Source organism: Trichoderma gamsii (assembly GCF_001481775.2).
Source record: "Trichoderma gamsii strain T6085 chromosome Unknown Scaffold_6.2, whole genome shotgun sequence".
Lineage (NCBI taxonomy): Eukaryota > Fungi > Ascomycota > Sordariomycetes > Hypocreales > Hypocreaceae > Trichoderma > Trichoderma gamsii.
Genome location: NW_020171343.1, coordinates 200,471 through 222,076, shown reverse-complemented (window position 1 = coordinate 222,076; position 21,606 = coordinate 200,471). Strand labels below are relative to the sequence as shown.

Here is a 21,606-nt window from a genome sequence, read left to right as displayed (position 1 = left end):
ATCCGGGTTACTTGGAACGTCGGCCGTAGGCCATGAAGCATCTCGGATGTTCTAGACATAGTTGAGCCAGCTCTCTTTTAGTTGCTTCTCTTGGAGAGCAATCAACAAGAATACCCCCACGGGACCCTCTCTCTGAGTCTTGTATTCACTCAATTAGGCGACGGGAGGATTGGACCATTCTAGTCTTGCATATTTCTCCAACTATTTCTCCAGGTTACGACGGAGTTCAAGTTAGCAGAGAACACGTCAAGCCAACGCATCCACAGCTACCCGGTACAGTATTCATCAACAATATATTGCAAACCACAGCCCAGGCCTCGACTTGTTTCTTTTTTTTTCCTTTTTTTTTTAAAAAAAAAAAAAAAAAGAGTACTTTGTCTGGTCGATAAAATATAGGAACTACACATGGCATTTACATCGACAACTGCAGAATACAAAAAACGGAGCACAGCATCCGCCACAGTGGGCAGAAGTGGGCTCGTACTCAAAGACGCTCCAGTCCGCATCTCCCCACACGGGATCAGCCCCCGGATTAGGGCCCCACGCGGCTTGCAGTCCCGGAGGATCAGGTGGATTGAGGATGAATCTGAGGTTGATTTGGACATGTAGCGAATATACTGTAGAGACGATGGTGTAGCTTACATTCATGCATGTAGTCAATTACACATGTACATATAAGACAAATACTACCTAAATTGTGCTGGATCACTACATCTGGAAATATGATGCAAGCGAGACTGATTTGTATGTATGTAAAAGAAATGTAGCATTCAGCTAATGACAGATAATATGCTAACTGACACGTGCATATTTGATATTTGACGCCCTTCGACTCCCCCAACTTGTTGATAATATTGGTACAATGAGGCCATTTGTTTTCTCTTATTTGGCCATGGATTCATTCTGCACATCTCCCCCTAAAAACGGATATGCTTCCATAGTTTAGCTCGTCTTCAATGGTAGTGCTGGTGGTTTATTCACCCACTCATTTGTCGTTTAGCTCCTTCATAGCAGGTATATAGTAACGCAAGGAAAGTGACATAAGAAAAGAATTTCAAGCAAGATTTAGCCTGTTTATTTGTCGGCTAGTTCTGCCTGGTAAGCGGGAGCCGGGGTAGAGTCCTGAGCTTCCTCAGCCTCCAACAAGCCTCTCTTCTCCTCCTCAGCGGAGGGGAATTGGGTAGAGTTGCGTCGGTGGTGAGGACACCATGAGCGGCGTTGAGATCCACCACGGACGAACATGCTGATACGGTAGACGACGCTGCACAAGAACATGGCAAGGCTATTAAAAAGGTTAGTAAAAACTAAAGAAATGGATATCATCCGATAGAGGGTAACATACAATGCAACACCGACACCAGCAGTAATGCCCATGAGGACGGGCAGCACAATGTGCGAAGCGACGTTCCTAACAAGGCGGCGCCAGTCGCGCTGGGTGTTCCAGTCCTCAGGCTCGTGGTGGTGGTGAGGCCGGCCGTGATGATGAGGCTTGTGGTGGGGAGGAGGAGGAGGAGGAGGAGCATGGTGAGGGTGAGGGGGAGGAGGATGGTTGGCCTCCTCGGGGCCATGAGGACCCTTTCGGTGGCAGCCACTGAAGCCCTTGAGAGCTTGCTTGGCACGGCACCACATGGTGGTGCAGGGCATCTCAGGTGCGGCCATGAGCTGCATATCAGAAATGACAATGTCACCGGTGACGGCCTTGATCAGGCCAACCTTGACCACGGGAATGTCGTCGACAAATCGGTGGCCGACCTCGATGACCCTCAGCTTGACGTCCACCAGCTCCAGCTGCTGCTCCTCGTCCTTGGCCCTGGGCAGAACCGACAAGCTGTATCCCAGAGTGCGCTCCGTGGCGCTTCCGCTTGCTCGCACGACATCGGCAGTCAGATCACCACGCCACGGGTCGGCATGGGGATACAGCTCAAAGCCATTTACCATCAATCTCGAGCCATCCTCGACGACAAAATCCAGTTTTAGGTGGGTGTCCCTGCCACGGCACTGTCTACAGGGAACGTCGAGGCTCTGTCCGAATGCTTCGGCGGGCAGTTGGAAGGTCTCGGGCTCGACGGGGAGCGCCTTGAAGATGTTCTCGTCCGGTTCGGATATCTCGGGAACGATCGCAAAGGCCGTGGCCGCCGCCGCCAGGGCAAGCTGCTTGAAAAGCATGGTGGTGGAAGTCGGGGTTGTCGCGATGCAAACGAAGATGGCGATGGAACAATCAACAGTATGCGGCTCTATTAAGACTGAAAGGGTTGTCGCAGTGGGTTTTGAGGTTGAGGATGCAGAAAGCAAAAGAGGCCTGGAGCTAGGAAGGCAGCGGATGGCGATTTGGGTGGCGACGGGCTGTAAAAAGGTGTGACGACGCCCTGTCATTGGCCGTCCGGGATTAGCAGCCTCCGACTGTCCGAACACCCCAGCTTACGAAATCGCCCAGGGATGCGCCGGTGCGTGATTGGCGAAGCAGCGCAGCGCCTACGTCAGCACTTCCAGGGCCAAGAGGGTACTGATGCCGCTGCGCGAGCCGCATATCCGAATGGCTCAGCACCCTGGCAAAATGAATGGAACCTTGGCCATCGACTCTCTGCTGCTCTGTTTGGTACGAGTACGAAGTGTTTGAGGAGGGCATAGCCTCAGCTACAGATTAGTAATTGCTATGGATGAGATATTGGCACTGCAGTGTCACGTTCCCGGGCTGCCTGACAGCAACATTAACAGCTCTGTTTGTACCAACGTAGTACAAGTATCTGTACTATAGAGTCTCAATGTACTAGTAGCATCAATCTGTTACATGGAAGGCATCAAGACTCCAACGAGCTGCCGCTTAGGTGAGTCGAGCCCTGAACAGGCATCGTGTTCCAGAGACACCACTTCGGAAAAAGGTGGCTCTCAGCCCCATCCATGCATTAGCATGAATCCCACTTCGCCGCAAATAGCAAATACCATTGCCAAGTTTGCCATTGCTAGTCTGCTCCACAAAATACGAACCAAAACATCGTATACTGTGCAATGCGTCCTATTCTTATGCCTTTTTCATATGTACATTACCGCCATCCTTCAAGTAGAACCCTTTTCTGTGCATACACGAGGTGGCATTTTCGCAAAATGGCTCTGCTGCAGGTTGACAGGTCACCGAAATGCCTCTGCCAAAGACAGAAGCGCGCAACCCCTGGAACATATACAAGATTGGCCTTGTGTTCAATAAGGTACATACGCGTGATGCTTGTGGAACAACGACACAAGGAGAAGCACAAATCTAACACAACAGAAGCAGCCGTTTCAGATAGTCTATAACAGCCAACACAAGTAAAGGCCCAATCTCTCATGCTCATAATTTAATGATAATTTCATTTCCTAGCATAAGCACGGTTGTTGAACACGTAAGAACTCATATTTGAACGGCCATGGCATTGAAACCATCAGTAATTATTACCGACACAATATATCAGAACCTACAACAAACATCCACGAGTCGCCATCTACCATGGCTTTCTCCTAAGATTGCAATACCATGCCATTCCATGCCCCTTTTCCATAAATAATCCCCTATACCTTGTAATGACCTAACCATGAAAACTTTCCCATTAAAGAAAAAAGAAGAAGAAAAAAAGCACACATGATGATTAGCGTTCCAACACTCCCATATATCAAATCAAACCCAGTCGCCCCCCTATCTTAAAATCCAACAGGATTATGGAGTACTACAACCAAGGTACAGTCAGACTTCAAAAAAGTAAACACTCCAAAGTCTACTCTCCTTTTCCACCACTACTCTTCTTCTTCTCCACCTTGTTCGTCATCAACGTGCTTCTCGAAAAGCGCCTTGAGGCGATGCACAGCCGTCTTGCCCCAGTCGATGAGGACACTCCTACCGTCGAGGATGCCGTCACCCAGTCCTGTCACATTCTGGTGACGATGCAGCGGCGAGCCTGCTCCCCACGGGTAATTTGGGTTGCGTGGCATTGTCTCTTCTGATGGAACCACCACTGTGGGCACGGGGTAGGCAAAACCCTTGGAGCCGGATTCATGATTCTTTGATGTAGTTGAAGTCTCAAATGTCGTTGGGAGCGGATAAGGGTAAGTATCTAGTGCGAGAATAACTGTGTTAGTTTATCAAGAGATATCATGATTGGCAAGAGTACTTACGGGTTCGAGTATAAGCAACTGTTGCATTCCCATATGTACCATTTGCTGTGCTTGTCGTGTTGCAAGTGGATGTATACAATGGTGTTTGGCGAAGCGAGGACTCCGGCGCGCCTGTCGTCAATGGCATAGCCCAGCACCGAGTGAGCGTCGTGTTTCCGCTTGGGAAGCGGGTGCAGGTGGTTGTGCTGTCACTGATGTTGGGATACGGGTATACCCATGAATGAGTGCAGGGAGGAGTTGCAGTGGTGCTGTTGGGGTAGAGCGTCGTGACGATAGCGCTGCCCGTGTGACTGGACTCATGGCCCGTCGCGACGGTAGTGGTATTAGTCCATTGTGATCCAGTGGTGGTTGCTGAACCGGAGATTGTTTCAACAATGGTTGTAAAGACTTGAGTCGCGTTATCACTTGTGTGAGTCCCAGATGATGATAACGATGGCGAGATATCGGTACCGGAAAGAGCTGAGGAGCCTGTTGACCATGGCAGCGTTCTAGTAATAGTGCTGGCAACAACCGTTGCATTGAATTTTGAAGTAGACGCAGATGCAGACGCAGACGCAGAAGAGGTTAGAGTCAGCGTGGAAACAGTAACCGTAATCATCTGAGTAGTTGTCGTGGTAGATGCAGCCAGGCCAGTTGAAGACGGCGATACCCGAGTGCTGTTAGTCCAGATGGGGCCGCTGCCAGATGCCGATGACAGGGCGCCGGTCCCAGATGATGCTGCCGATGTCGTTGACCAAGGCAGAGCCGATCCGGTTGTCAAAATCACAGTTGTACCATTTTGAGTGATGGTAGTAACTGTGATATTGCTTGCTGGGGATGTGCCAACTGAGCTGGAGCCGATTGTAGTTCCGCCAGATCCTGTTGTTAACCAAGAAGTGAAAGCAGTGGTTTTCACGATTGTTCCGTTGGTAACAGTGGTGGAAATGACAACGGGACTGATGAAGCTGCTGCTGGAGCCCACCGCTGTCCCTGACACCAGGGTTGAAGTGGATGTAATCCGGGATGTGTTTGTCCAAGATGAGGGGATCACCGTCACCGTCGATTCAGATCCACTCCATCTTGCGGTAGAAGAATTGGTAAACGCAGTGACAGTCGAAGAGCTGAGCGGTCTCGAGCTTGCTATGCCAATCGAAGAGCCTGCATTGGTCTTGGTAATGGTGATGGGGACGATTGACGAACCACCGGTTGGAGCAGCGGTAGTTATCCAGACGGTAGACAGATTGAAGGAATTAGTGAAAGACCACGTCAAGCTTCCGCCACTTGCACTACCTGATTTGAATGTTGAAGACGGTTTGGAAGTTGAGTTTGTTGCAGGTAGAGGACTAAGAGTGACCGTAACAACACTAGCAGTCGTTGAGCTTGTGCCACTAGAGCTGATGACAGTTCCTGATAGAGTTTCAGTGGCATTGCGAGTCGTGGGGAACGGGGGTCCACTGGAACTTGGAGACTTTGTCGGCTGGCTTGTTCGGGAGAGCCACGTCGTGTTGGTAAGCGTAACTGACGGGCGAGATGTTCCATGGGTACCAGATTGAGTCAAGTTCCAGGTGGGAGGGAGAGAATGGCTAGGAATGATTGACAGAGAAACTGAGACTGTCGGTGCTGAGTTCCAGACGGTTGAAGTCACGACTCGCCCAGACGATAAAGTCGTATTGCTGAATGGAGGTCTGCTCGAGGTGGATGATCCAGATCCTGTGCCACTACTCCAGATCGTGGTGGTAACGACGTGTCCAGACGATGCTGAAGACAAAGATGTGTTGCTGAAGGGGGGCTGACTAGAAATGGTTAAACTAGACGTCGAACTAGATCCAGTCGGTGCGCTATTCCATATTGTAGTAGTTACAATCTGCCCAGACGACCCTGAAGACAGAATTGTATTACTGAATGGTGGTTGGCTAGAGATGATTGATTCAGACGTTGATCCAGAAGCTGTCGCACTGCTACTCCAGATTGTTGTAGTCGCAATTTGACCAGACGACAATGAATACGAGGTTGTATTGGTAGATGATGTTTGGCTAGAGATGGTTGGTCCAGAAGCTGATCCAGATGTTGTTGAGCCACTACTCCAAACTGTTGTTGTCACAACTTGTCCAGACGACAATGAATACGAAGTCGTATTGATAAAGGGTGGTTGGCTATTCGTCACCGACTTGGTTATCGTTCCGTTGGAACTCACCGCCAGGGACTCGGTTGTTGTCGAGACAGGAGAATTGCCAAAAGTCGTCACTGCACCCGTAGGCGTAACAGTAATCACCACCACGGTACCAGCAGGGCTAGAAGCCGCCGTCGAGTTAGCGGAGCCTGATCCAGAGATGGTCGAGGTGATGGTCCTGACGCCCGTCTGTTCTGAAGCAGTCGTATTCCAGGGAAGCTGGGATCCCGTAGTGGATACGAGGCTGGAGGGGGCAGAAGTCGTATTGACAGCCCCTGAGCTCCAAGGCTTGGCGGTTGAAACAGACGGCGCCGTCAATGTCAGTGTTTGGACAATAGTGGTGGAGTTGAGCGTCCATGCAGAGGTTGATACCGTAAAATGATGGCTTGTTTGTGCCGCGGTCTCAGTCACGGTAGACGTAGTGTTGGCCCATGATGCAGATCTGCCCCATGTCCCTGTGGAAGACGACTGAATCTCGCCAGAGGGCGTCAAGCTAGAATGACCAGTGCCAGTTGGACGAGCCGAGGATTGTGAGGTCACCGCAACAGTACCATTCATCTGTGTGGTCGAAATAACAGAAGAGACGACAGTGCCGTTGTTGAGCTGCGATGTTGATGCAGTACCAAGCACAGATGTAACGGTAACTGTTGCCTTAGATGATGTTGGCGAGGTTGATGTAGTAGACCAGATCATTGTCATGTTTGACTGAGCTACTGTGGTACCAGAGGTGCTCAGAGTAACCGTAGTCTGATTGCCCGTAATCGGCAATGGAGAAGAGATTGAGTGGGCGTTGGATGCCGATGGTGATACGGTACCTGACAGAGTCAGATTTGGCAGCAACGTAGCCTCGGTTGTGCTGATTGATGAGATTCTTGTCCCGCTACCGCTGGGTGGCCCCACGGTAACGGTCACCACAGATGAGTTTGTGAATCGATAGGTCGAAGTAGCAACTGATGGGCTACTTGACGATGACCATCCGCTGATAAGAGAGGACGAGATGTTTGACAAAGTTCCTGTCGAGATTGACGAGGTAGTACTAGCCGCTGATTCAGATACTGTGACCACGATGACAGTTCCATTCACGGTACTCGTGATACCCTGGCCCGATGCTGTGGTACCGGTAGATCTGGTAATCACAGAGGTTAGGGTAAGATTTGTACCATTTATTGCTGAAGAAGTAGACGAAACTGTTGTCTCTGGAGCAGTTGAAGCAGATGTGCTAGTCGACGAAGTTGAATTTCCAGACAAAGTGCTCGAAGAAGTCAATTGAGTTGAAGTCTCAGAGAATGGTCTCGTCAACGTCACTCCGATTGTGGTTAGTGTGACAGTGCGTATGGTTCCATTCTCAGTCAGCTGGCTAGACAAAAGCTGTCCTGTCGACGTGCTTGAGGGCGGCAGTGTAAAGTTGAACCATCCCGTGACAGTGGACACGATTGTAGAACCAGATGAAGAAGAGCCGGTTGCAGAACTAGATACAGGACGAATAGTGCCAGACTCAACTTCAGTTAAAGACCTAGTAGACTCTGTTGGAGCTGGAGATGCCGCAGTTGAACGTGTAGTTCCATTCTCCGTCTTGAAAGTAGACGAGACACTTCCAGTTGACGTAGAAAGTGACGTTGTAACGTTTGGAAATCCCGTTGAGGTAGACACAGATGCCGATCCGGAGGGTGAAGAGCCTATTGTCGAACTAGATATAGGTCGAATGGTGCCGGATTCGCCTTCAGTCAAGGATCTAGTCGACTCTGTAGAAGTTGCAGACGCCACAGTCGAACGAATAGTGCCATTCTCAGTCAACCAACTTGACGAGAGGCTTCCAGTTGACGTGGAAAGAGACAATGTAGCGTTTGGCCATCCTGTTGTGGTAGACACAGAGGCAGATCCAGAAGAAGAAGAAGAGCTTTCTGTAGAGCTAGAAGAAGATATAGGCCGGATAGTACCTGATTCTTCTTCGGTTAAAGATCTGGTAGAAGACTTGGTGGACACGCTGCTCTGAGTAGACGTCGCTTCAGATGAGAACGAGTAGCCCTCGTGACTGGATGATACTTGCACAGTTTGTGCTGTAACAAACGTGGTAGTAGCCAGTGATATAGTAAGCGTCTGCGTCGTTAAGCCCAGAGAAGACTCTGTGACTGATGATCTTTCAGTAGTTGTCGACGAGTGGCTCTTGTCGGAAGTAGACGATACAGTCACTGTTCCTGCCAAAGTGGAGGATTTGCTTTCAGAAGATGTCTTGGTACCAGTTGAGCCAGTGGTAGAAACAGTCTCTGTCTTGGTGGTCACATTGGAAGCAGTGCTTGTAGACGATCCAGCAGGAGGAGGAGGGTCTGGATATAGGTTAGCTCATGAACATACGTATGCAGAAAGAATCGCGGTATACTAACAGATTCCAGACTTGGTAGATGAGGTAGTGGAAGAAGTTTCCTCTCCATAGGGGGGCGGATAGTAGCCATAATCACTCGGTTCGCCATAGTTGGCAGCACGAGGGGCCAAGCCCCGGAAACGGCTTGCATCGCCAGGGTTGCGATAATCCTCGCCGGCAAGGCGATGAACCGCAAGCTGGGCCACAGTTGTAGTAATGCCAGTCAGAAGCATGACCACCACTGGCACAAGGCCAGCAGATAATATCGACGCTCTCATCGTGGGTGAGGCTTGGATGCTATTCTCCTTTAGAAACAATAGGTTGTGCCCATTCAAGAAGAGCTCACCTTTCTCCCGACAATGAATATTGACAGAGTGGAGATGCTTGATGCTATTATTGACAGAATAGACAATAAGGAAACGCAAATGCTGAATGAGGTGCGGTGGAGATGCAACGAGGCAAAGAGTTAACGAACGAAGTTGTGGGTTGGAGAAAGCTGCAATTCCTCCAAGTTGGGATGGGGGGCAGAAGAAGAAGAGAAGAAGCGAGAGAAGAAGGGAACGCGTCAACAGCGCGTTATAGATGGGAAACAACACGCGCGAGCAAAACTGTTCGCAGCTGGCAGCCCACAAGTGAGAGGAAAGTGAGCCGGCTCTGACAGGAAGAGAAGATGTAGCTCGGATTCCTAGGTACACCTGGCCGGGACTACCCAATAAATGGGAGACTCGAGCTGCCAGCTGTTGGCCTGTGGCAAGATATGCCGCTCTCCCCTTTCTCTTCACGCAAATCCCCATCAGCTACAATCATACATGGCTAGTTGCCAGCCGGTCACACATCCCAGCTGAGATGGACGCCGCTGAGCCTCTCTTCCCGGCTCGTTTCCTCCCGGATGCCATGCTCCTGAACTGAGCAATGCTGTGTTGTTACAAGGGACCATCCCGAGTCCTCTCCGACGCTTCGCGAGTCCATGTCTCGGTCATACTGCTGATAAAGATGGCCCGGCATCGTGGGCGTTCACAGTATCAGATTGATGACGACGGAAGTCCCAGCAGATCTCCCTGATCCGGATACCACCGCCAATTCACGCTTTCTCATTCGCCACGACTAGCTTCAGCAGTGTACAGCCAGATCCTGCAGCTGCTGCAGACGCAAGCCAGGGGTACACCGAGATCTGGGGCGAGCTGGTTTGACCCGTTATCGAGATCTCGCACCCTTCCATGCAAGGTTGCAAAACGCCACGATTCAACCGTTTTGTGCGACGGGTCGAGGTCAAGGCAGCCGTGCCGAAGACGAATGCGCCAGAGGCCGCTCTTTGACGAACAGGCGTTGATGATATATCCCAAGTTCTGAAACAAGGGATTGTCAGGGATCATCTTCACACATTGTCAAAATTCTTCGTTTGTATGAGGATCCAAATCTTAATACTGAGTGGACGGAGAACCTGTCTATGCTGCGTCTTTAACTTGATGTATGTCGGAGTGCCTCCATTTGCTTCCGTTATTCAATGGCCGAACAATACATATTGGAGCACTGGTTATACACGGAATTGAGCTGCACTGCTATCGCCTACAGTTGGACACAAAAGGGCTGCTCGTCGTATAGATGTAGGAGAAGACGGACCAGAGTTGCCGTGAGAGGGCCACGGAAACACAAGAGATCCATGCTGATAGCATTGTCCTCATGTTGAAAACGTGTCCGTGTCGTTGGGTACTAGATGCCCCCTCATTCAACTCTTGTTTTGGCCGAACAATGCACCGGGATGACTGGTGAGATATCTCCTGGACTCGGTCGTTAACCTCCCGCCATCTTCCTCGCACACGCCTTCTCGCATAATGACAGGACGTCTTGTGTTCTCATAACAATGAGGCTGTGTCACTTGAAGAGCCTAGCTGCAGGTATAGACGAGTGTAACATCCGAAAGCAAATCCACGGCGGGAGGGAAGACTGGAGCCCAACTTGATTGAATCGCTATTCATGTCCCCTGTCCAGCGATGCCTTCCGTGTTTCAACTTAAATTGGACCGCAGAGAGCTTAGCTGTGCATGGGGCCGGCGTGGTCGGTGCGGACACGATTTTGGGGAACATTCAAGAGCAAAGACAAAAGAGCCTCCGCCTAGTAAGACACATGTTAGCATGCATCAGGATAAGACAGTATGAGACGAGATCCCCTGAGTTGCCACCATAGAAGAGGTCTCGTCTTGGCTGAAAATATCCGTGGCACTGGTGCTAGTGCAAATTTGTCTCATAAGATACCGAAATGTGGTTGCTTCAATTACATGCTAATCAACTACGTTGCCAGGTTTGGCCCGTTATGGAGCACAGGTGTTCCCGGATTCATCCATAAATAGAAGAGCCAGCCGCATTTCAATCGTGGCTAGAAGTAAACAATACTAGCTGATTGCCCGGCAGCAAACATCGCAATAACCCCTGTCCCGTGTCCTTTATCGTTTACTGGCATCGTGTTGCCAAGGTTCCAATCGGCTGAGAGTTGAAACACAGCTCACTCGAAGCTTTCGGCTGCGGCCTGTCTTAGCTTTGGAGCAGTCTCTTTAACCATGGGGTTATTTTGCGATTCAATATCAGCAGCCCAAAGGGCGGCACCCACTAGATGAGTCAGTACTGAAGCAAATTTAGCTAGTCAAGTATCCATACCGGTATTTGTGTAGGAGAAGAAGACAGACACCACGGGTATCATCTCGAGAAGGGTAGCAACGACACCAAAACTGCGTGGTAATTAGAAAAAATTCTCATTTTGAAAGGGTAGAATGATTATAAACGTACGATGCGTAGGCACCGCTATGGGTATCGATCCACTGCTTCTTTTGCAAGTCGGACCAACTCTTGAGCTGGAAATACTTGAGGCTTGTTAGCATATCCCGCGACATTGTCATTTTAGAGATAAAACGTACTCGACTATGCACAATATTTCCCCTATGTTTTCCTGTTTCAAGCATTAACAAAGAGCTGCCAAAAGTTGGAGATGTTGGGTCACTAACCCTGGAGAAAAATAAAGGCTGCGGTGCCGACGAGAGGGACGAAGTTTAGAGGCAGATACATGACATATCGAACCATTTCCGTGAGGCTCCACTTCTCGAATCGCTTCTTAAAGGCCTTACCCAGCTTTTTCATAGGATCGCTACCGGCATGAACCTCTCGGCCCTGCTGGACGACGGCCGTTGCGTTTCTGGCAACCATTGTGCCATCAAACGTGTCCATGAGAGATTCTTGGAGCAGCCAGGTGCGAGATATCATGTGGATAATAATGGAACTTTCATTTAGCGTGAGGAGGATTGTCGTGTACACTGCCAATGGGCCATTGAAAAGCGCCATGACGGCGAGCTGAGGGAGGTAAGCAACCACAAACATGGCGCCAATCACCGAGGCTGTGAGCGTGCCATAGGGGATAACTCGATCAAGCAATGGCTGCCATAGGCTTCGGTGGGCGATGAAGTAGAAGATTCCCTACCGCGTTGATGGTCAGACCAGTGTCTATTAGAGATGAATGGCGGTAATATTGTGTCAATCTTTTTACCTTTATGGGATAGAGATATGCCCGGCTCTGGACGGCATCAGTAGCCATTGCCCTCGCCTTGCCATAGTCTTCAGTGCTAGTAGCCGTCAGCATCACAGCTTCTTACTTCAGCGATGGTCCTGCACACTTACAGAGCATGTTCGGCCCTCCTGCTGATCGAATCGACGACGCGGTTCCGCAGCTTGTTCTCGGATTCAGACATTGCGCCGGAACGCTAGCGCCAGGGTTTCCTGTTTTGGGAGATGCTTTGTCAAAAACTCAAAGAGGTGATTCCAAACGAAAACTGGAGATGCCGTGAGAAATGCAAGCAATGGAGTTCAGATGCTGTATCTATGGCCGAAATGCAGACTGCACAACTTCAAAGCTTGTTGAGAACGTCGATGACGGCGAGCTTGCTCGCGGCTGAGGTAATAATCCGAGCGACATAGTGTCGTCATTGGCATGTGCATGTGGGGCCCACTTCCCGACCTCACCTCTTTCTCAAACCAGCAATATGAAGCTATTTCCTAATCTATCTTCCCCCATCTCGCACCACTTCAACCACCGACATCCAGCCGCTTGCTAAGAGTCTCGCCCGCAAATTGGCTCGTACCAATGGCCAGCAGCAGAAATGCATTCACAAGCTGACTAGGAATCTAAATCGCGCCGCCTCATCTCAGGATGCGGCCGTCCAAGTGCAACACGGCAGAGTCAGGCCACCACGATAAATCCACCTCTGCCTCCAGGTACACACACCTTGATTAACAATCAAGATTAGCAAATCAACGGCTGCTGTCCCCAGCCTTAAAACTGGCTGTCGAGCATTCCATTGACCGCATGGAGATGGCCCAGCACCAGGCCTAGACCTTGATCGCAGAAATCATGGCGCAGCAGCACATACCAAATAACCAACCGCTACGGTCCTTGGGGCACGAGCCGTTGGAGTTGATGAAAGCTTCCTTGGAGCACGTGCTCAAGACGACGCCTCCTCAGCCTACCTATGAAATTCATGAGATGTTTGGTGGCTACACAGGTGGCCCAACTAGCCTTGCCTACTTGTTCTTCCGACTGGCGGACCTCTATCCAGCTGTCCAGGTCACAGGCCACCCTCTTATGCACTGGACGAAGCAGTATCTAGAAGGCGACAGAGGTGAAGTCAAGATTACAACTAGAGTGGGAATCAGCAGCGAGAAATTGGCCCGGGATGCACTCATAGCCTGCTTGAGCAAAGATGAGAATGATGTCAAGGCCTTCTTGTCCAACATGCCAACTGTGCTTGGCCCCTCTACAGACTTGAAAAAGGATCCATATGGGTCAGAATTTTGGGAAGGCAGAGCTGGCACGCTATATTTCATGAGGCTGATGCGCCACTACATCCCAGAGAGTGCTGCTCTTCTCGAAGGCCCCATTGCTCGGGTATCTGAAAGGATTCTCTCAGATAGCATCGACCAGGACGAGAGGGGGTGGATGTTCTATGATCTGGAAACGACCGGTGCTGGTCACGGCACCATTGGAATCATTACACAACTGGTTGTGACTACGCCTTCTCTGGCACCGAGGCTGAGGACCAAGCTTTGTGCCGTGCTCAATCTCCAAACCGATGGTAATTGGCCCAGAAATATCGCACCTGCTGGTGATGACAACCCATTCCTTATGCAGTGGTGCCATGGTGCCCCTGGATTTGTCGTCTCCCTCAAAGCTATAAGGCCTTACTTCCCTGAGCTACAGGGGCGAATCGATGCTGCCATAGCCAACGCGCAAGAGGCTACCTGGAAATATGGATTGATCAAAAAGGAGCCTAGTCTCTGTCACGGCATCCTTGGAAATGCACTGCGAGTACTCCATCTCCTCTTTCATGTAATGCTATGATAACATTTCAACAGGGCTCTACCTCGTGGACCGCGCAGGGAGCACTTCCTCTCCCTGGCGACGGTCGAAGCCATTGAAGAAGCCAAGCAACTGGAACCTGGAGTTTTCAATCGCACAGATTACGGCCAAGACATAGCAATCACCTTCAAATACCACTCTAGCGCGGCTTGGACTTGGGCAGTCTGTGGACAGGAGGATCCTCTGATGCTCATTCAGACAGATATTTGATGAAGATGAGAGGTTTTCGGTTTGCTACGTCGGTTATACGAGAGATTTGTGATTAGTCTTCAAGATTGTGGTATGCGCTGACATCACCCTGACCAAATCTTTCGTGATCTTTGTTTTTGAGGTTACTCGACGGCCTCGGTCAGAGATTCGTAAGTGGTTTACTTTTCCTCGGTGTATCTTGAATGCAAAATCTTGTTGAGATGCACTTATAAATCTTGTCCCACATTGGCTTGCGTATCAAAGGGGAGGCCTCAATTATGTGGTTTTAGTTGGTGAAAGCAGCCGCCATGTCAATTATATATATACTGCGATCAAGCCACATGTACGTGCAATGAATCTTTTACTTGGCAGCGAGTTCATGTAGATAGTCGGTTGCGGCGTCGTCGTAATAGCGGTTCGATTGGCTTTGTAAAGTGGCGCGCAGATTCCAGCCATGTAGAAAGTTTGGCTCCCGCTAATTTGTCTCGATCAGTTCTTTTTTTAAATATAGTAAAGTGTGTCCATTATCACGATAGCGAAGAAGAAAATGCGTGATTCCAGCAGTCTCTTTCCTTTTCTACCTCATACCAATTCATTCCAGTCCATATACCATACGCGTAAGCGAAGCGTACATAGCCGCGGCTCTCCAAACCGGGCGTTAAGTACCAATCTCATCAGGCTTCTCAACGGTCCGAATCCAAAGCCTCGCGCATAAAAATATTGTTGATGAAGAGGTGTGTATGTAATGTAAGGACCATTGTAGAGCAGCCGGGCAAAGCAAAAATAATCAATTAAACTGAAAAATAATAATAAAATAAGTAACACGATAGAGTGGACCAACGGGCCATATTACATGCATCAATAGCTTCGAGAACACTTTTGATGTACACGCTCGAACCTTCAACTACCCGCGTATCGAACGATTTCCTCACTGTTACTTTGATATGCCGGTCTCGCAGCATCGGTTACAGGCACAGTGATGTCACCATTGGCCAGTTAGCATTGCCGGTAGCCGTGGCTATCGTCACGATAGAAGCAGGTCGTACAGACATACAGACGTAGCTGAAAGTGTAAGATCTGCCCCTTTGCCGAGCCATTGCCGACAACCGCTTTCCAATTCAGGAATCCGACGATGTCTCGCGCTCCACGAGAGTCGCGCATGCACGCTAGATTAACGTTCAAACAATCTACAAGCTCAGGGCGTCGGTGCTGCCGCTGCGGGGACCCACTGGCCGTGAAGCTGGCAAGATTTCGGGTCGGCAAGACGCCCAAGGCTCGGAGATCCACCACCGCAGTGGATTAGAAGGATTTTTCACTTCAATTTGGGCGTTTGCGATTGGCTTTTAACAAGTCAATTGCCCTTGTATCTGCGGTAAATATCAAAAGCCTTGGCTGATGTAGGTTTGTCTACTGCAGAACGACTCAAAATGATGCTGCAATACTAAACCAGAGGGCATGAATTGCAAGTATGTCGTCACAGCAAACATTCTTCCCTCACAAGGCACCGCCGAAGCCACTCAAACGCAGAAAAAGCCGCTAGGCCGGGAATGGACACGGCACTTGAAAAGTGGCAAGGGGTCCTTTTGACGTGGAAGTCGTATCAGACCCACGTTCGGATTTGTAAACCGGGCGGCAAGGCTGTCGGCTGAAGAGCGCATCTAACTCGGCAACGCACGATGAGGGAAGACAAAGAGAATGAGAAGAAGAAACAAAGAGTGTGGCGTCTTTGGCTGCATGAGACCCCTGAAAACCAATCTATCGCTGGTACGTACCCAAGTATTAACAAAAGGCCAAAATAACAGACTCCATCGCTTTATGCAGTATGCGATGCGGCCGTTTGTCGGTGCCGAAACGGCACGTTACTGAAGCTGGGAGAGCGCGGAGATAGGAGAAGCTGAAGCTGGGAGGAGAGGGGGTTTGTATTTTTTTAATTGTTAAATGCAAATGAGAAACGACAGACACCCCCTAAAAGAAAAAAAGGACGCAGATAGAAAAAATCAACAATTAAAAAGGCTCACGAGACAAGAGCTGCTCTTCTGAATCGAGGGCGTAAAGCCGCGGGCGTTTCCTCCTTCAGGGAAGCCTCTCTCCCATCGGAGCAATGGAGAAGGGATCTCAATCTCAGCGTTTGATTGGATAGTTTCCTTCTGAGCTTCTCTTCCTGGCACAGATATGTCACGCGAGGCCAATTTGGCAAGTTTCCGCGGAGATTCCGCTTATGAAGCCGAATTGGCCAGTCAGCGTCGAGCGTTTACTTCCAGAACGGCTCAGTTCCGGTAGTCAACAGGAATTAGCTCAAAGTGGAGTAGTGAAAAAAAGAATACCAATTAAAGAAAAGAACAATTTAAAAAAAAAAAAAAACAGTTCGGGAGCAGAATCGGCAACCCGTCGGCATAGTGGAGACGGAGGAAGCTTGAAGTCGCGAGGCTTTTCCCATTCCCCACGCCGGACTTTGTGTGTTGGAAAAAAAAAAAGTGTGGCTACCTGTTCTAGGGATGTGCCTGAAGCGAGAAACAAGGCGACCCGTTTCGACGGAGCGCTCCCTACTTGAAGCCGCGCCGGAGTTGAAGAGCAAGGGGGCCGAAGGGGTGGGAAGGGGGGACGATGTGAGCCACGATCGACGATCAGAGTTTCCATGATGTGAATGGGGAGTGGAGGGGGGGGGTGTAGAAGATTGCAGGATGGGATATGAAAGAGTTGTTTATGACTCTTGTTAGTGGTGAGAATGCCTAGTTGGCGCGGGTTATGGTTGTTTGTTTTTGACTAATTAGAGTTAAGGAATTGAAAAAGAGTTATTTGAAGTAGGTGATTATGTCCAACGACTCCATCAGAAAGAATGATTCCAGCTCTATACCTGGATACTATAGAATTGTCTTACACGCAGGCAGATCGCCTCAAGCCTTGCCTTATGCCTAGGTATGGAGACCTTTCGGATATAAGGCTTCAACCTGATTCGATCACCCATACCATCATCCCCAGGAAATCGCATCATCTCAATGATTTACAACCAGTATCGTTCCCATTGTTTTTGTATTTCTTGATTTCTTTACTCCAGAAATTCGGAAATAACCAACGAATGGGGATGCAAGCCCACAACTCAACTTACACACACCTACAAGGCTAGAAAATACCTGCAAGGGAAGATTCGTGCAACCCGGAAGATTGCCTAGCCTCGCGATCTAGAATGCCAGTCCATTACCCCAGAGAAACGCAAAAAGAGGTCATGAGAATGAAAAGAAAAAACGGGAACCTCGAAAAAGCTGTAGCCAGATGACAGGATTACCAACGCGAGGTCAGGCTCGGTGACGTAGGTCTATAAAGCCCATTTCGCTCTGTTTAGGCCTAGCACCGGAGCTTTCCGTCTGCGTTCTGACTCTCCCATATTGAAAGTGAAAGCACGCTGACTCTTCTCACACTGGCTGTCTCTCTTCGAAACCAAGTTCACGTTAACTAGTCCAATTGTGGCATTTTCCCTCGGCAAAAGAGCCCTTCTGCACCAAGCAACTAAAGGTACGTACTTGTGCACTCGCAGCATAATCGGGTCGGCGACCGATCTCCCGTCCCATCGGAGAGGCTAGAAGCCCTGAGCGCGAGGTTCCCAAGGGGTCGATGAGAGGGTGTCCCGAACCCCCTTTTTAGCTCCAAGTTTGGAGAGGCAAATGACTAGTTTTGCGATCGGTTTGTGAATATGGATATTTTTATTTTTATTCTTTTATTCCTTTTCTTATTTATCTCGACATTGTGTAAGTACTGAACAGATGGGAGAGAGTGAGACAGACACGCCCCCCCCCTTGATTAAGAAGCCTGTAAATCTCGCAACGGGCTAGCCTTGCGCGGGTATCGCTCATCCTGGCCTTTTCTTCCATGCCATGTTCTTTGTTTCCATTTGCACTCCCCCGCGGAAGTTGTAAATCCTCGGCGCCGGTAATAGGAGAATAGGTATCGACGATGTATCGTCCCCATAGCTGCCATGCTTGGATGGAGCTCATTTTCCAGTTTCTCTCACGCGAGCTCAATAAACTACTACTGTAGCTGTACGGTAAAAGTTGCCAGGGAGCTCGGAGATGTGTAATGCTGCTAGCAGACACTATTATGTACACAAACGTACGAGTTATAGCACAATTCGCGCATTTGCAGAGAGGTCTGTAACAAATCTCCTGCAGGTCAGTAATGCGTACGTTCACCTGCTTTCAAATTAATAATAGCAGCAGCAATACTGCAGTGGGCATTGCACGGGGGCCACTGCCGATGGACTGGCGACCTAAGCGAGGGCCCTGTCAATGGCCGCCATGATATCATTTCTGCACGTCTCTTGCGGGCGGCAAAGACGGCCTTAGCGGAATCGCAGAATCAGTCTGCAGCAAAGACCTTTCCGCAGAGGGCAATTTTGAACGACCGTTTCTGTGGCTTCAGCCGAGCAGGTACCGAAGAGGCGTCCGTTGTGGGGAAGCAGAATTAAGGGTTGCTTTCGATTCTTTCTAGAACGATGGATCGAAGCGCACCGACTCCGTTTTTGCCTTGGCTGTTGTTTCCCTTTTGTTTCTTTCGCCTCCGTGCACGAGGGCGTGCATTTTAGTGTGAATCAGAGAACATCCGCGCAAAACCCACTTGCATGGCATTTACATGTATAAACGGGGATACAGGATCATGGGTCTTGAGACTCGGGGGCTTCAGCCTATAACCAAGCTCAGGCTCCAGCCGACGACATGCGATTGAGATGCAGTGTCGATTTTGCGCCTTTTTCCCCCTTGTGATTTGATTCCACGGTGCTGGGAATGGGGAACTGCTGGGGGCATATCCCATACTGCAAGCAAATTCCTATTCTGATCGTAGTGCTATTACCCAGGGCAGTAGTGTCATTAATTACATCTCTATATGTAAGCAAAGAAGGCTGAGAGTTGATAGGTACTTGAGGTGACTAAGAAAAGTGAAGTGCTCACAAGTCGCAAAGAGGTAAACAAGGCCTAGACGCGGCTATTCGAGATTGGTAATCACTTCCGCGGCGTTCACATAAACAACGGGTTCTTTGTGTGGGGATTTGGGCTGGTTTAATAAACACCCTTAGCCTCGGGACGCAGCACTGAGGATTGGGTAAAAATCGAAACAAAACAGCCTTATTTAGCATGAATTAGCATTGGGTTTTGGGTTGCGGCATATTCCGTAGAGGCTCCGTAGCACTGCAGCAGCTTGTTGTTTGGATAATGCCCAGGTGCTATCACACACATACCTACCTAGGTATGTAGGTATGTGTGCATGTATACAGGTAGATATATTTCTACAAGTAGAAAGAGTTCTATCCATGGATGCCTGCAACGCTGCACCTCACTTGATGCCCTTTTGAGCAAATGGAGTTGCGGATCTGGGGAGGGGGGCGATGCAAAGGAGCACAAGACCACAGGAGAAGAAAAGAATGAATAAAGAAGGTTTTCTAGAACGATTCCCACTTGCCTAGACCGTGATCAACGCGAGTCATCTTCCCTTCGCGGACCCTTTATGTAATTGAGGCCAAGACAGCTGAGGCAGCGGACTCCATATTTAACACAACATGCACTTACAAGTACAAGTATGAGCGAGTGTGGCCCGCCCCGTCTGTTCGCTCATTCTCGCACCAAAAAAAACGGCTAAACGGAGATATTTCTGTACTTTGTCTCACTACCGTTTGCTTATTTTTTTTTTCTGTTCTTGCTCCATAGCACTTATAAGCATTTCCTTACCGAGGTGAGTAAGCGGACTCGGAATCGAGACGCTCCGCAAGGAATTGTTACCGCACAAAGCCCGCAAAACGGAAGAGCTAGCCTAGCACACCCCCAAAAGATGACATAAAACTAGGTACATCACATAATCGGGAATCGGAGGTTATTTTTTTGGTTTTTACGTGTTTCGGCACCGACTGTCTGCGCCGATGAAGCACGAGGCCCTGATCCTTGTAGTTCTCTAGGCCAATTAATACATTCAATTAATTAATTAATTGTTGAATTGAGAGATTAAAAATAAATGAAAAGGAAAAAAAAAATTAAGATTCAATGATCCAGGGGTTCTCGTACGACAACGACGATAGTGGCTGGGGGCAACGATGGTGGCTGGCGAATGACGGCATGAACACAACCAAAAGGAGAGAAATATTGCTTAGACATGACAATAGGGCAGAAAAGTATGAGCGTAGTATCCTCTTCGCCCAAGGCTGGTGAATTTGTCCACAATTGTGGCAATCAATCTATCTGGGCAAAGAGACAGCTCAGATTGCAGGTTCCCGTCCTTGTTCGCCAAGAGCCAAATCCAATCCAGCCGCCTTGCCGTTGATACCAATTAGTATCGGAAGATTCCGCCTTGTGGAAAGCTTTGTTGCGTAGGGGCGTGTTGGTTGTGATTTTTTTTTTGTATCATTTACAGATTTTATATTTATATTTTATTTATTGTCTGTTTGCCCTGTTGTTTACATTATGGAGTCCATGATGTCGATCATTTGGCTCTATCATCTGATCATGTAAGTGCGCAACTTACTCGTAATTCAACTGCCGCTGCTATCCAGACTACGACGTTTGTAATCCAGCTGTCATGAAGTAAACTATCGTCACAATGCGGCTTAACAACATGACCAGGAATCTATTCTTACTGGCCATGTAATTCATGGAATCGAGACAAAGGCAGATTCTAATCTTCAAAAACAGCCCTTCCCATTGGCAGCCTTTGGTAAACGAGGTCCCCACGATGACTCACTCTGCCCTTTAAGTTGCGGCAGACCGTATTACTTGAGCTGAGCTGAGACGTAAAAGATGAGACGGGAATGAATTCAACGGGCAATACTAGCAAACTAGGTAGCCAAACAAGCTCTACGAAGAAGCTTTTTTCTGCGTACCAGTTACCCGTAGATTAAGGCCAGACGTTGTTGCCTCCAAACTCCGATCTATATGCTATTTATACGGCGCGTGGCGGCATCGAGGCGAGATGAATAGTCAACATTGCCTTTTTGCTCTGGAATGCGATATAAACTACCCACATATAGACAGCAAGTGGTGTTCGTGACAAGTGCCTACATGTAGTAGCTCCCAAAAGCGCCACAACGGCAATTATGCCATCCAGGTATAGAGCTAAGCGATTATGCTTCTCATCTTTGTTTCCCCACGCGCTCTTCTTAACTTTGCAATTGGCGACATCTGGGCGCGCGCGCGCTTAAAGAAACTTTGTGAGGCTTGATCCATCAGTGTCAACATGAAGTCTTTCATACGAGGATCTTTGAGCTGCAGCGTCAATGACATCACGAGAGCTTCTCCTCTAGTATCGTGATTGGGGAAGCTGGGGTAGGCATGGGGAAGTTGATTAGTAGTAGTAACAATATTTTGTTTTATTGATTATCGCACGACACTAATTT

General features: G+C 49.1%; 4 protein-coding genes across 4 annotated transcripts; 1 reads left to right on the top strand and 3 right to left on the bottom strand.

Moving 5' to 3' along the window:
* Window positions 1-1,074: 1,074 nt before the first annotated feature.
* On the bottom strand, window positions 1,075-2,166 carry TGAM01_v202402 (hypothetical protein; the record flags this gene model as incomplete). Its single annotated transcript, XM_018804900.1, has 2 exons — window positions 1,075-1,282; window positions 1,343-2,166. 2 exons carry the CDS (start codon window positions 2,164-2,166, stop codon window positions 1,075-1,077), a joined length of 1,032 nt encoding a protein of 343 aa, XP_018661891.1.
* A 1,599-nt stretch (window positions 2,167-3,765) lies between these two features.
* Window positions 3,766-8,929, bottom strand: TGAM01_v202401 (hypothetical protein; the record flags this gene model as incomplete). Its single annotated transcript, XM_018804901.1, has 3 exons — window positions 3,766-4,097; window positions 4,144-8,616; window positions 8,674-8,929. 3 exons carry the CDS (start codon window positions 8,927-8,929, stop codon window positions 3,766-3,768), a joined length of 5,061 nt encoding a protein of 1,686 aa, XP_018661892.1.
* Window positions 8,930-11,150: 2,221 nt separating this feature from the next.
* On the bottom strand, window positions 11,151-12,384 carry TGAM01_v202400 (hypothetical protein; the record flags this gene model as incomplete). Its single annotated transcript, XM_018804902.1, has 7 exons — window positions 11,151-11,254; window positions 11,303-11,373; window positions 11,432-11,505; window positions 11,560-11,591; window positions 11,647-12,112; window positions 12,183-12,258; window positions 12,314-12,384. 7 exons carry the CDS (start codon window positions 12,382-12,384, stop codon window positions 11,151-11,153), a joined length of 894 nt encoding a protein of 297 aa, XP_018661893.1.
* Window positions 12,385-13,043: 659 nt separating this feature from the next.
* TGAM01_v202399 (hypothetical protein) lies at window positions 13,044-14,107 on the top strand (the record flags this gene model as incomplete). Its single annotated transcript, XM_018804903.1, has 2 exons — window positions 13,044-13,997; window positions 14,045-14,107. 2 exons carry the CDS (start codon window positions 13,044-13,046, stop codon window positions 14,105-14,107), a joined length of 1,017 nt encoding a protein of 338 aa, XP_018661894.1.
* Window positions 14,108-21,606: the final 7,499 nt, after the last annotated feature.